General features: G+C 38.1%; 1 protein-coding gene across 2 annotated transcripts in view; it reads left to right on the top strand.

Moving 5' to 3' along the window:
• dagla (diacylglycerol lipase, alpha) overlaps positions 1–12721 on the top strand; it is a 43064-nt gene extending 30343 nt beyond the window's left edge. The window contains exons 11-21 of one of the 2 annotated variants that reach the window (XM_028014350.1): positions 335–418; positions 1031–1108; positions 1315–1395; positions 1632–1774; positions 3367–3435; positions 3513–3585; positions 3761–3969; positions 4863–4989; positions 8320–8483; positions 8664–8681; positions 9332–12721. In XM_028014350.1, the coding sequence (XP_027870151.1) occupies positions 335–418; positions 1031–1108; positions 1315–1395; positions 1632–1774; positions 3367–3435; positions 3513–3585; positions 3761–3969; positions 4863–4989; positions 8320–8483; positions 8664–8681; positions 9332–10424 (2139 nt within the window). In that variant the 3' untranslated portion in view covers positions 10425–12721. The remainder of the gene's footprint in view (positions 1–334; positions 419–1030; positions 1109–1314; positions 1396–1631; positions 1775–3366; positions 3436–3512; positions 3586–3760; positions 3970–4862; positions 4990–8319; positions 8484–8663; positions 8682–9331) is intronic. The other variant, XM_028014351.1, reaches the window with a different exon arrangement.
• Positions 12722–15263: the final 2542 nt, after the last annotated feature.

The raw sequence follows: 15263 nt of genomic DNA, 5'->3' as shown, positions 1-15263 counted from the left end.
GCAATTTCTCCTTCTGACCAAGTGTGTAGCAACAGTTGATCACATCGAGTCGGTAATCTTTCATACTGAGCATGGATTTACTTTGTGTTGGTGTTAACACAAAAAACCCCCAATAAAACTCATCGAAGTATAAGTTTGGGCAGTAGTAATTCATTTTGATTACATTGAGTTCTTTCTGCCCACACTCAGGCCACGTAAAAAGAAGAAACATCCCAGGAGCCTAATGCCACTGCTCTGTGATATTTTCAGTTGTGTGGTGACATGAGAATGTCTCCTAATTTTCCTAACATGAACCTGCATTTACCACTTATTGTGTTGTGCATGTTTTAAACAGGTTTACGAGACTCCGTTCTTTGTGGCGGTGGATCATGCGAAGAAGAAAGTTGTCATCAGCATCAGAGGAACCCTTTCGCCAAAGGTGATTTTCCTTTTGTTTTCTCCATTATTCATCATCATAAAGATATAGATTTTTTTTTTATATAATGTTAGATGCTTCCACCCTCCTTAGCACCTCTAAGCTCCAACACCTTCAACAACAGGTGAAATTTTCATATTTTGCTGCAACACTCTCAAACTCCCACACCCATCACGTAAAGAACGAGAGCGTGACTGTCCGCTCTTAGAGAAATGTCCTACATGCAATTTATAATGGATTTATTGTGTAACAAAGATAAAATGCTTATAGGGAGAAAACGTATGATCAACTTGGCCAAAGATATACAACATGAAGTAAAAACACAATATCCTACCATTAATTAAAGAATATTAAGGGTTTCAATAACATAAAGTTAAATTACAAGCTATATGAGCCAACACTATTGTTTTGTTTTGTTAAAGAAGTGTTGCAAACAAACTGGTGATGAAGAACTTAAATTGTGTATTTAAAACATTTTCTATACCCTCTGCTCATTTATGTGAGGGGATTTTCTTTGCAACTTCTTTTGTTCCATGCTTTATATTTCCTTTGCCGTTGATTTAGATTTTTTTTTCTTCCCTTTTCTTTTCACCTCATTTGTCTTGTGTGAATCAGGACGCCTTGACTGATCTGACAGGAGACTCTGAGCGTTTGCCTGTGGAGGGGCAACATGGGACCTGGCTTGGTCACAAGGTGAGAGACTGAACAACTCCAAGGCGATTCAGACTCCCTCGCTTTTTCCCTCTCTGTTTTCCGAGGGGCGGGGAAGGGTCATATTAAATGTTAACTGCACAGTAATTGGTTTGGATATTGTGTAAAGAGATGAATGACTTCCTTTTCATTTTTCTCTATCTTTTTACTGCCCTCTATCTATTGAATCCTTTTCTATTTCTCTCCAGGGAATGGTGTACTCAGCAGAATACATTAAGAAGAAATTGGAGCAGGAAATGATCTTGTCACAAGCTTTTGGAAGAGACTTGGTGCGTGACTCAGTATACAGTGTAAAATATGACTGGTGCAGTAGGGATTCTGTGTAGATTGTGTGCTCACATTAACTGCTGTACCTTATTCAAAGCTTTGCTAAATGTGTAAATACCATAAAATGCCATTTGTGCTAAGAAGATGTCATGCCAACAGCTAAAGAGGCTTGTTGTGAGTGCGACTCTTCGCTGTGCTGATAGTGCTGTAGTGAGTGTAATGTCTCTGTCTCCCACAGAGTAAGGGCACCATGCATTATGGGCTGGTGATAGTCGGCCACTCTCTTGGTGCAGGCACTGCTGCTATTCTCTCCTTCCTGCTCAGACCTCAGTATCCCACACTCCACTGCTACTCTTATTCTCCACCTGGTGGCCTCCTAAGGTAACTTAGCCTGTTTCATTTTATAAAAGTGAGCCCAGTTCTGTTCTAAGAATTGAAAGAAGTCATTCGATGCTTAAATGAGGTAGAATTGTTATGTTTATGTTTTGAAATGGAGTGTTTTTGTTTTTTTAAAGGAACCATTCGCATGTCACTACTGCACAATAAACACCTCTTATTTAAGTTGCTTGTTGCATCTTAATTCTAAATCTCTGAAATGTCCTCTAGAAGAGCTCATCTGATGTATTTGTTTGATGTTTTGTTTAAATAATCACATGTAAAATGCACGTGAAACACTGCTGGCAACTGTAAAACCTCTATCGGCTTCATGATTGTTTCCTGTTTTTACTTAGAAATGTTAACAATGTGAGTAGAGATAATTATCTCTATTATATTTATGTTCTATTTAAAGCTGTCAAAAATAGTTGACGACTTTGGAAAGAACCACCAGAGAATTGTGACCAACAACCAAAACATGTTAAAGTCCTAGAAGAGCATTTAATGTTACCTTAGCGCTTATTAGATAAAGAGTCTACGGGGCTACATGTCAGTTCTGTGGTAATGAAATGGACTGTGAACACGTTAGGCAGTTAGATGAGTTCACTTTCAGCCTGGCTGCTGTGAAAATGGATTTTGAGGTTTTGCATGCCACAAATATGCAATGTTATCCATGCTTTTATCGATGAAAGATGCATAGTACAGAATCACATTACCCTCATTGCACTGCACTGCGTCTTGCACAGTGAACTTAGCATTGTTCAGTAGAGCTAGAATAAAGACTCCAAATGCTTTAAATTATAAATTGTGTCACTCCAGTGCTATGGGGGTAATAAAAGTAACATATGACGAAGCTCATTTTGCACCATGTAGAATAATGTGATGTTAGAAACTGAGATTGAAAAGCTATTTGCCCCCAAGATTGGTTCTGTTTTTCTTTATTTTTTACAATTTTACACATTTCAGATCATGCTTATGTCATGATGGTCTAAAATTTAAATGAAAGTAAATACATAATGCATTATGATTTTTTTTATTAGGGGTCGGGGAAGCTCATGGATCAGTAGTGTGATGACAGTTCTCAAAAAAAAATCCAAAGTTGGAGTGTCTAGCCAGCAGTCTGTGACACCAACCTAAGACCACTGGGGTTATGCAACAGGACAGGGATCCTGTTGCATATGAGCATGAAGCTATTTATATTGTACCTATGAATAGTTTTAAACAAAATGACCGAAATCTTTTGGAAGAAAAAATTTCAATGTTGCTAAATTATAAAGTAACAAAAAAGTAAAAGTAGAAGAAAAGCATATGTGGGGCAAATACCTTTTCACAGAGTTTTAGTTCCTTTTAAGGAAGAAAATTATGCTGTTGAAAATCAGAAATGCTGCAGTTTCAGTGTGTTTCATATCAAATTCTGGATTAGTCTGAGTTCATTAAAGTTGTATTGTAAAAAAACAGATAATCCCTTTGTGCATGAATTTATTAAAGTGCAACTGTTTTGCAGAAGCAGGAAGTTGTCCTTTTGGCTCAGACCCGTCCCACTCTTCACACAAGTTGTTTACGTTATTCAAGTTTCTCATGTTGTCTTGTTTGCCCAGTGAGGATGCCATGGAGTACTCCAAAGAGTTTGTTACATCTGTGGTATTAGGAAAAGACCTCGTACCAAGGTATTTCTACTAATGGATTAAATATATTGTGATTAATTTCCAACAGTATTACCGCTAAAGCCTCTTGTCTTTCATAGGCTCGGCCTGTCCCAGTTGGAGGGTTTTAGAAGACACCTTCTGGAGGTCTTACAGAAAAGTAACAAGCCAAAGGTAATTTCAGTTTTTGTAATATAAAAGATTACTCTAACTTAACTTTGACATTTTTTGGGGGGTCAATTAGTCCCACATAAATACAGTTTTATTAACCAATTATATAACAAGCTGCTTTATAAAGAAACAATGAATAGTATTAACTTGAAAAGTAATATCTGTATTTTTGTGACAGTGGAGGATCATTGTGGGAGGCACCAAATGCATCCCCAAATCAGAGCTTCCAGTAGAAGATGACGATCCTCCATCTCAGCCTGCAGCACCCCCCAGCAGTCGTCTATGGCTACACCCCAGTGACCTGAGCATTGCCCTCTCAGCCTCCACTCCTCTCTACCCTCCTGGCAGGATCATCCATGTGGTGCACAACCATCCACCAGAGTCATGGTCAGAAAACTATTCAAAAAGTTCTAAAAACAATGCAGTTCCAATACATTTTGTGAAGATTTTGAAGATGTGCATTGGTGGACATGAGTCGTGCTTTTTCTTAATGTCCTGTCTTTTGTAATCAAATTGTCAACTCACAAGTATGTTTGGACTGAAACATGAAGACATGCACCAGGTTTTGTAATATTTATTTGAAACTCGAGTGCTTACCATAAAAATAATGTCCGAAACACATTAACAGTATCTAAATCCTAAACCTAAAAGTTTAGGATTTAGAAAGTCCAGCTAAGGTCAAAGAGAAGACATGAGATATACATCAAGTCTCAGTTGTTTAATCTACACTGCCAATGTTTGGGGCTCATGTCTCCTCTGTTGAAGGGAAAAATGAATGCTCTGAATGTAGCCATATACAAGAACTAAACTGAAACTGAGTGAAAAATCTGTCATCCTTTCAAGCTTGGAAAGCTTTTATGTCACATAAAGGACGACTGGAGATTCTTTGAAGTAAAATAAAAAATAAAAAAATTGCTGAAAACATTTTTCATTGTAGAAAATATCAAAATAACATCTACTGCTGTTTCAGACAAGCATTCTTTTATTCATTTTACTCACATACTTTTGGACATTTATGTAAACGCTCCAAGTCTCAATTCAGAGCATATCTCATTCACACCAAGATTGCATTTATTATGCAGATTGTAAGAACAGAGTAAGAAAAAATACCCAACAAGCTTCCTTTTAGAGTTTTATGATCCAATCTTCAACACATTCCTCTCTGAATAGTTTTTTCCTATGTACTTGCTAAATTTCACAAAAACGTTTGTACTTGCCTTTTTCAATATGTTGAGAAAATCGATATGTGTTGTGAATTTGATGGATTTCTGCCTCTCTAGTTGTGGACAGGAAGAGCCGACATACTCGGCGCTGTGGGGAGACAACAAGGGGTTCAACGAGGTCATCATATCGCCGGCCATGCTGAACGAGCACATGCCCCACATGGTTATGAAGGGCCTGAACAAGGTCTGTTTCATTCTTTGCATGTTTACATTTCTCTCCAAGGGTGTTTTTCAAATTGTCCTTCCAGTTTTGCTCTTGACTTCCAGTGCTGGGTAATAAAATTGGTGGTGAACATGTATCAGATGCTTCTAAGATAAAAGATAATGTGTTTTTTTTGCTATAAATGGGAGTAACTTGAGTTGTAGAATGACAGACTGTCGTATACAGCAGAAGGTTGAACATATCTACCATGTTCTTAAAGCACTGAAAAGGATTGATCAGCCTTTTAATTCCATTAAGATTATCTGATTGCTTTCTAATATAACTGTATCTTATGTTTTCTAGTATTGCGCACAGGACGTAAATCCTTTAAAATATATTTTAACTTGATAGATTTTGCTTTTCTAATGTTTTAGTCCACACATTTTTTTAACTGTATGCAGAAGCAGTAGAAAGTGTTCAAGTTTATTGATAGGTTTATTTGTGCATGTTAATCCCTAACCCACAACTTCACCTTTTTGTCTTTTTTTTTTTTTTCTCTGTCGCTCCTCAAAGCATGGGAACTGTTCTGTCACAGTTGGTTCGTGATCTTCTCTGGTTCTTCTAGGATGTTGAACATCTGTTTTGATAACGAGATGTCAATGTGTACTGTATGTCTGCATGTGAAGGATCCAACTACGGGGTTTGCACTTTTTGTGGCTGGAGACTTTATATCTCTGTCTGTGTATGGGTGTTGTAAGTTCTGTAGGTTAGTTTGATTTTGGATGTGTGTATTTGCCTTTTGTTCCCAGTTTTTGGTGTGATATTTCTGGTGTTTCAACAGGTACTGGAACCATTTTGTCCCCCTGCAGAGCAGAAAAATTTGGAACTGGAGGAACTGGAAGTCAGTCAGTCATCCTGCAACACCAGTTTGATTATAACCCCACAAAGAGAGCTAACCCCCAGACTTCTTCCATCTGATACTTCCTCCATCGCCCACAAACACCTGTCTGGCACTGAATCCCACACAGAAAATGAAGCTGTCCCCTTCCGTCCAACCGACCACACTTCTCTCTCTTTTCCAGATGCCGAGTCTGTTTCTCCACCTCCTCCTTTGTCAGGGTGCACCTCTTCTTCCCAGCCGTGCTTGATGTCTGTCGTTTCACTTTCTAACATCTCCTCACACCCTCACACAGGAGCTCTTCCAGATGAAAATGATTCATGCTTACCAGCAAAAACCAAATCTGTGCCATGCATCCATTACTCTAATGAAGATGTGATGCCTACCCATCTTTTTGAAGGGCAGTCTTTTGAGTCAAACTCCACTCTTACTGAAAATGATTCGCTCAATGTAGCATCACAGAGCTCCTTGCAAATTCCAATGGTTTGCAGTTTACTGTAAGATAAGGGAATCTGTAAGATTTTATAACACTCAGTATTAAAGCTATTTCTCAGTTCAAATGCCAATTTAAGCACTTAGTTTAATTGTTGCTTACTTGTGATGTGATGAAAAGGCCAGATAGATTTGTTACTGTTTTGGTGTTGGCTTTTAGGGCAACTTTAGAAGTAACTTTTTTAAAAGAGAGACCTTCCCTTTCCTCCCACTATAAAAACAACAAAAGACCTCTCAACAAAAGACTAGAGGAACCCCAGTGGTAGTAAAGTTGAGACTAACTTGTAGAAGTCGTCCATTGCTTAGCTGCATTTTCCACATAAACCAATGGTTAAATACATCAAGGCATCGCAGCTTTTTTGGGGAAAAAGTAGAAAGTGGGGAGATTTAACTGACAAGTTTACAAGGGTTGGGCAATTACTGTTTTAAATGTGAGTGAGGAAAAGCTTTGAAATTAGGCCACAAATTTAGGGTGTCGTTTGTAATGTGCTTCTAACTTATTTTAAAGACATTTTTAACTATGTTCTATCTTTTCTGGTGACGTTTAAAAAAATAACTTTTGATTCTTTTCCAGCCTTTTGTCTGCCACTGTACATTCAGCCAAGAGCCTTGGTGCAAAATTTGTGATGCTTGTTCCACAATCTAACAATTTTTCATTGTGTTCAGAGTTTCCATGGTAATGTAATTTCTTCCTCATTAACTGCTCTTTTTTTCCACCACTCTTGGTTAGGTTTTTCAGTAAGTGCAGCGCTTCTTTCTGGATAATTATTCCCTCATTTAATATTTTCAAATATTCAACTTTTATCAAGTTTTATTCACAGAGAAAGGTGGAAAAACAAACTGATCAGCTTTTTTGCTCATTTCCCACAAAGTCTACATGTTTCTTTAAAAAATACACACTTACTTGGACTTGGTATAAACTCAATGTTTAGACTTACATATTTAAATACTGAAAGGTGGAAAAACACTTCAAATGTTGTGTCATTTAGAATATGAACCACTCAAATGTGCAACTTCTGGGACTGCAGTACAACCTCATCATTCATGCATCATTTCTGCCATCAGTTGTCTCATTCGGCATTCAGTTACAAGTGATGCAATAGTTGTTATTGGTCATGGATATTTGCAGTAGTTTATCCCTTGCATCAATAATACATCATTATTGATGGACTGAAATGATAGGGGTTGCACGTTGCCAAATAACATGTTGTTTTAATGCTCCCTACCCTTCTATATAACCAAGTGACTTATTTTAATAGCATTTAAATTACTAAATCGTATCTGTTGTATTTTATCTCTGTCGCATGTCATTTTAACACTTCATTTTTCTGTGTGTATGTTTGTTTTAATGTATTAATTCATTAAAGTTTACTAAACATTTGTAATTTTGGTGTTTGCTCTGTTACTACTTTGTAGAAAAAAGGGATTTTATTTATTTATTTTTTAAGCACACAAAGTTGAAATATGTTTTGTTATTGTATCACAGGAGTATTGTGGGCCTTGAACAGTTCTCCCTGAGGTCTCTTGTTTACTGTGTGTGGTTAATGTCATTTTGAGCAGGTTGTAAGCTATCTTTTAGATTGCACTTTCATTTGTATGAATGCTACTTTTTTTTAAAAATCAGATGCAAACATGTCTGGTCTTTTGTCATTTTGGGACATTCGTTGAAAGCATTTTTTGTCCTGGGGGTAATCTAAAGGCTTTTTAAATGCATTTTAGGATTTTTATGAGTGAGTCTGCTTGTAATTTTTATTAAAAAAGACTTGAACAAAATAAGTAATTTGATGAATATGCCAGTTTTTTTGTGGTTGTTTTCAGAAAGTTCCTTGTCATTTCAAGTGATAAACTATTTTATTTTCATCTGTTTTCACTTGCTTGGCCACTTTTTCAACTTCTCCATTGCACATCCCCCAAACCTGTCACCATTTATCTCTGACGTCCTCTGAAGTGCGCGTGTGTGTGTGCCTCTGTGCTAATAACAGGTTCTGGAGAACTACAATAAAGGAAAAACGGCTTTGTTGTCGGCAGCCAAGATTATGGTGAGCCCCACAGAAGTAGATCTGAACCCTGAGACTTTGTTCATGGATGCAGCTTCTCAGGAGCCGACACCCACAACAACCCACCATCGCAGAAACAGCAGCGTTCGGTTAGTATGCCGGGCACTGTTTTAAGTGTGCTTGAGCCTCGAAGAACATGTGAAACTTCATCCTTAGCCTGTAGCTTTAGTTTAACCATGTGGTGCTAAGAGACATACTACTGATACTAACTACTATTTTGTTTTCTCAAATTATTGTCTGTCTGTTTAAAAAAAAAAAAAAAAAAAAAGAGAAAAACCTTTGTTACGGTAAGCAAGGCATGTTAGTACTAACTCTGCACAATATGATCCCCTCTCTCTTGCACGCCTGCACGCTGTCTATCCACAGAGCAATTGTAACGTATGGTAGTATTCAATTTCCACCTCGCCCTCTCTGGTTCAGTCCTTGTCCCAAGTCAGTGTGAATTTCTGATAGTAGTAATGTTTGAAATCTGATTTTACCCTTTGGATATGATGCTAATCCAAGAGCTTACATGCACTACTAGCACACGCTCCATGGGTGCCTCTCATTATGCAAACGTTTATCCTTGTTTGAGATACGCCATGTAAGGAGGTTTAAAAGAAATGACATGATATGAAACATCCTTTCTTTGAGTTGTTTTGTCATAAAAATAATATCCTCTTCATGGACACAAGGAAGCATGAGCAAAATGATCAGCACCCCTGGTCCTTTTAGTCTGATGTCTGTGTGTTTTCTTCCATCGACCTAATATGTTGCCTTGGGCACATAGTTTGGAGAATGTAGATATAGTGCCAATACTAACACCTGTTTCCCTCCCTTCTTTAACCCGCCAAAAGTTGTTTTGACCCACTTTTATTGTCTATCCTGTGTTCTGGGTCCCCCACTCTCCTCTTGTCCTTGTCATCCCTCTCCTGCCCTCTCTTTTCCTGTCCTCCAGTTCGTGTGCCCAGTCTGAGATATCTCTGGATGGTTTCTCTGAGTGCCCTCCTCCCCCAGTTCCTGTAGTGTTGCGTGGAGCACGCGAGCGCCTTGCGGTGGAGCTGAGGGACCGTAAGGCACCACTGGCCGTCATGGAGAGTCTCTCAGATGCAGAGTCTCTTTACAGCCTGGATTCTCGGCGCTCATCAGCGGCCTTCAGGGGCTCGCCGATGTTGGGTAGCCTACCTTTCCCGTTGGATGCCCCAATACCAGAGGAGAACCCATCTCTCAGCTCTCGTACTGAATTGTTGGCTGCAGATTGCCTCTGCCCGGCAACACCAGAGCACCTAGGTGAAGTTGGACCCTTCTTTACCCCACACGAATCCAGATCCACTCCAGATTACCCTATGAGGCTGTCTCCTGCCACACCACGCTACAGTGGACCCCATTCCCCAGCTCTTTTAAATCAGTGTGTTCAGCCTTTCAAACATGAGTCTAATGCAGCTCCAACAATGGTTAGTGATGGGGATCAGATACCTGGTGTCTACAGCCCAGGGAGCACTCCAAATACTCCACTTAGCCCACAGATTGACTCTAGACTAATGGATAGCAAAAACGAGGACTTGGAGCTGGAGATGACACAGAACATGTTGGGTGAAGAAACCAGTCTAGCCCTTTCTACTGCTCCACCCCAGCTAACAAATGGGAACCCCAGTCAGGCTGTGCTAGAGTTCGCACAGTACTTAGATTCTCTCTTCAGACTGGACGGCAGCAGCTCACCTCCTCTGGACCTGTCTGATGGGGAGTCAGAGTCGGGTAGGGGTTCTTTTGGACAGGGTGAATGTCTTGGAGATGGACAGCACCTGGATGATGCACAGCTGCTGGCCAGAGCAACACTCGAGCCTAACCTTGTTCCCAAGCCTCCACGCACTTTTGCTGGATCTGCTGATCCCTCTTCAGGCATATCATTGTCCCCATCCTTTCCTCTCTCATCCTCTGAGGAGCTCAACGATCTTTCGCCAAGCGAGGGTGCCCCGCCAACCATTCACTCCCTACGAACATCCAGCCCATGTCACTGTCCTGAAGAGAATACACTATCATCAATGGTTTAATATGCTCTGAAGGCTCTGTTGTGCTTTAAGTCGAGAGGTCTGGTGATTCAAACTTTCAAACATATCACAACACACGCATGGAGTGGAATGCAATCACTCATCAGAGATCCAGTGACAGAACTTAAGGGACCAACAGGTACACCATATCCATTCTTCAGGTGTCCCCTTTGAACTCAGGGGACATTTTCACAGTACTGCAATGACAAAAAAGAAGATACCTCTCTCTGCATGCCAGGGGGCTGTGCTGCTTCACAACTGTAGCTTCACAATGCCAATCCAGAACAATATCGTCTGACCCACATGGGAACATTTCTGCATTTCATCCAGTCCCTGATTTAGCAAATGCAAAGGGAGAATCGTTAACTGAGCAGGAAATCTGAAACTAATGCTGTAGAAACGGTTAGCAAAGGCACATCATCTGGGTTGGTGTACCGGACCTCTTCCTGCATCTTCAGCAGTTCTGAAAGCTTGTACAGCTTTTGTTTTGTTTTATCTATTTTTTTTAAATCCAGAATATGAAGATGGGACATATTTGTTTATAAACAGAAGTGAAAAAACAATAAGAAACGTTCCTCAGGTCTACAAAGAACTGACTTGGAGAAAGAGAGTGTGTTATGTTGGTGAGAATACATGTGTCTTAAACATAAAGTGATTGTGACAAAGTTATTACAGATGCCTATGGATGTTTTTAGAGTCTTTTGGTTACACTTTATAATGCATGACAACTTTTTTTTATTAAGTTATTCCGATGGAGAACTTGTCACTAAGCCACTTGACATTTTGTTACTATTGCACACATATTGCTCAGTTTACCCCTTTTGCCAAAAAAGAAAAGATAACAAATTGTCTTGCCAAATGTATTTATGAAATGTAATTTTCTATATGTCTAAGGATACTACTTTATTTAAACAGGCTCAGTTCAATATTTCATTTCAAGTTCTATCAGTTCCCATCTAGACTGTTACACAAAAACATGTAGACAATGTCATCTTGACATTAAAACGCTGCCATACCTTTCACGTAAAAAAAAACAAGACAGCTGCACGTTGTTTTAGAGCTAATAACAAATTGTCTTAAAATTGCTGTGTAATTTTCTTTAAAAATCTCTTAGCAATGTGCCCAGGTCAGAGTTTGCATGCTTTATGCATTTAAAGTAGCATGGCTTGTATAGAACAAGTCTTGTCATCAAGTCACAGTAAATACGCTCTGAACGTGTCCAGAAATAATCACCATATCTCAGCCATCATGAGAGGTTAATTAGAAGTTAAAGTGTATCAGGACATCATTTTGTTTTCCTGTTCTGAAGGTGCTTTCAGTTTTAGAGGTCAAAGTGTTTACTTCCCTTTAATCCGGTTCATCATCCATGAAGTTGGACTGAATTCACGAATGACATCAAGTTGTCTATATCACTTTGGGTGTGACAAGTTGCTCATGTTTTGCATTCTTTAGTACAGTAAATGTTTTCACATTTAACGCTATATTTAATGGTTTTATTATCCTGCAACAGATTGGTTTGATGTCAGTGTTTTCTTATCTCAGTTTTTAGGGAAGCTCTTCCTAAATGCAAGACGTTATCTATAATTAAGCCTTTGTTCCCATGTTTGTCAGTGGCATGTAAACATTTTGCCATAGCTGGCGCACAATGTTTTTTTTTAATTATTTTTTATTTTTTAGTTTTCACAAATTCTTCAAAGTGATGAGGCATGCTACAGACCGACATTTGGTGCCATGCCACTACCAAGTCCGAGTCTCACTAGCTATCTGCACAACTTCTTTAATGATATCTGCTGTGATCGCTCGCAGCAGACTGGTCAAGCCAGTTTAAAATCAGGCATTACCTACACTATTATGACAGTCCTGATAGACACACTACTGTTGGACCAGACAGTTCCTTCTAGCAGCAGCTTTGTTTGCAGTTGTTCATACACTAAACTCTGCAAAAAGAAAGTACCATTTTTCCATTGTGATGTGTACAGCACTGTCTTTTATGTGTACTTATTTATGCAGATGTCTGTAAGATGAATTCCAAGAGTCATGTAGAGAACAACTATATAACAATAAGACTACCTGAAAAGATCAGTACTGACATGTAGGAGAAAAAGAAGCTATTTATTCAGACTATTGGCAGATACAAATTTGTTTACAGTATATTGAAAAAGAAATAATTCAACTCTGTCTTGTCCATGTTTACCTGGTTTGCATCCCTTCCTTTCCTGCCCCACGATGAGAATGTATTTAAACCCTTTCCCTCACTGCCCTGCCTGTAATGGAATAAACTACAAACTATGAGAGAAAACCACAAGTTTCTGTCATAACTATTTTATAACGGTTGCATCTCAGAAATTCAGAATGTCAATTAAATTCTAAATTAAAATATTGCATAAGACCAATTAAGAAATAGATGGCCTGTTAAAAAGTATCCTCATGCACTGTACAATATATTAGGACACCTTTTGCAGGAATTAATACTGGAATAAATACATTTTTACAATGATATTCTACTTTTTGGGATGCAAATGTACATGCATTATTTTTAGTGTGTTACTGACTGCAACTTGCATCCCTAACAGGGTTAAGATGAATATCTGAATATTATTTATCATTTAGTTTACTAGAAGTAAACTAAGAGATTAAAAACATGCTGAAATGCAGAGGCACATGTAAACGTGTGAGTTTTGATACCAAGTACTCTGTACTTTTGTATGAGGAAACGATTTCTCCCTAAAATAGCTTGTGTTTTGGTTGATGCTGTGTCAGTGGTTTTCGAGATGCTGAGTGCAGATATATTTTGAGTGAAGTACAACACGAGTTGCTGGAGCTTTTTATAAGTTAGTGTGTAGGTGCAGCATATTATTATTGTACGCTATAACTAATACAAGCTGAAATACTGCAGAACATTATTGAGAAACCTGGCATGGATGAAAGGATTTCTTTTATATGAAGCCAGTGATTATGCGTCACAAAAGTAGAATTCTTATGATTCTTGACCCACTAATGACATGAACAGTCTCGTCTTTTTTTAATCCTCATTCGGTGTTACATATTCTGCTACATTACTGACAAAGGGTGTCTGTGAAATGTATGCCCTCTGCCCCAAGCTGACTTGTAGTAGCACAGTCAAAGCTCTGTCTTCACTCAGTGCTACAGCAAAAATGCACAAAAAACCCCAGCCTTTTCTATGCATATTTTAATGTCAGATGATTCTCTAACAATTGCTCATTGCTGATTCCATTTATTTTAACGTGTGTACATGGCATTAATGCCTTCTTATAGATCTCTTCAGTTTTTGCTGTTTCTTTTGTCACACCAATGTTTTAAATCATCAAACTAAATTTACCAAGTGACAAATATAACCTGAGTAAATGCAAAACAGTTTTTAGATTATTATTTCATTTATTAAGGGGGGGATACACTGTAGTAGTACAACCAATAACAGTATGTACATATGACTTTACCAAAATAGCAAACATGGGTTATGTGGAAGCTAGAAAATCTGACAAAAAATGACATGTTTTTCTAATTTAAAAAAAGAAAAGCTTGATGATCCTCAAGACTTATTTTATGGACTGTAAAATATGTTTGTCCAAACACATCTGGCATAAAACTGGTATAATTTTAGGCCAAACATCATAGTGACACAAACATGATTGTGATAATCTGTGGCAGCTTTGCTGCTTCAGATTTGAGAGGACTTACTAAAGTCAATGCATCCATTATTTTTGCTCTCTACCTGGAAATTGAGATCAAGAGGAAGAATGTTTGTGATCCTATAAGCTCAATTGCATTTGGGCTTTGCAGCAGGACAATGACTCAAAGCACACACAAAAAAATTCTGCTCTCAATGTTGCATAAATTAAGGCTACTAAATGTCTGGACATTCAATTCATTCTAAAAAAAAATCAGATTTAAAAGTTTGTTAGGTTTTCATATGGTGCCATAATTTCCATTATGAAAGAAATTGTAATTTTATTAATTCTGCATTTGCAGTTGCTCAGATTATGTTTGTCAGATTTGGTTGACCTAAAATATTGAAGTAGAGAGAAAATTATAAAAGGTTTATCACCAGTGTCCAGATGCATAAATTAAATTATGAATTTATGTGACAGTTTTGCAGTAGTTTGATTGAGACAGCTGGACAGACTGGCGATCTGTCCAGGGTGAACCCAGCCTCTCGCCCGGAACGTTAGCTGGAGATAGACACCAGCACCCCTCCCGACCCCACTGGGGATAAGGGTGTTAAAAAATGGATGGATGGATAGATGGATGATTGAAACAGAGCGATATACTTAAGTTGCAAATGGGCATTGCAGGCCATTGTCATTAGATGTAAAATTATCATATTTTTAAATTTCAATTACATCTAAGGTAAGTTTCCAGCATACTGCACAGACCCCACAAAAAACAGTTTTTTTTTATAAGGAAAATAAATCAATAAAACTAGCATTTCTTAATCATTTTTGGACTATTCCTTCTTGCATAGTCTTGTAATGTAGTGTATCTAAATTGTGTCTGCTGGTAAGCTACTGGAAAGTAGCAGCTTTTCAGAACTAATGCAGATGTTGTAATCCTTAACTTTTGTAATATTTAAATTATGAATGTGCAGTTATGTTACTTAAAAAAATTCCATCCATGAAATATTAAAACTAATTAAAGCAGTTTAATTAGTTTAATATTTTGCATTAAACCTTTGATAATATTGGGTATTATGCACAGTTATATTTTTTTAAAGTGTGCATATATTTTCATCACTTTAGCTTTTACTATCAGTTAAGTGTACATTTGTCTGCTTTCCAACCAGAGGGAAGTGCTCTCCTTAGCTTTAGGGTTGAGAGGAATCTA

Source organism: Xiphophorus couchianus, chromosome 4 (assembly GCF_001444195.1).
Source record: "Xiphophorus couchianus chromosome 4, X_couchianus-1.0, whole genome shotgun sequence".
NCBI lineage: Eukaryota > Metazoa > Chordata > Actinopteri > Cyprinodontiformes > Poeciliidae > Xiphophorus > Xiphophorus couchianus.
The sequence above is the reverse complement of the archived record's forward strand: the minus strand, read 5'-3'. Positions and strand labels throughout refer to the sequence as shown.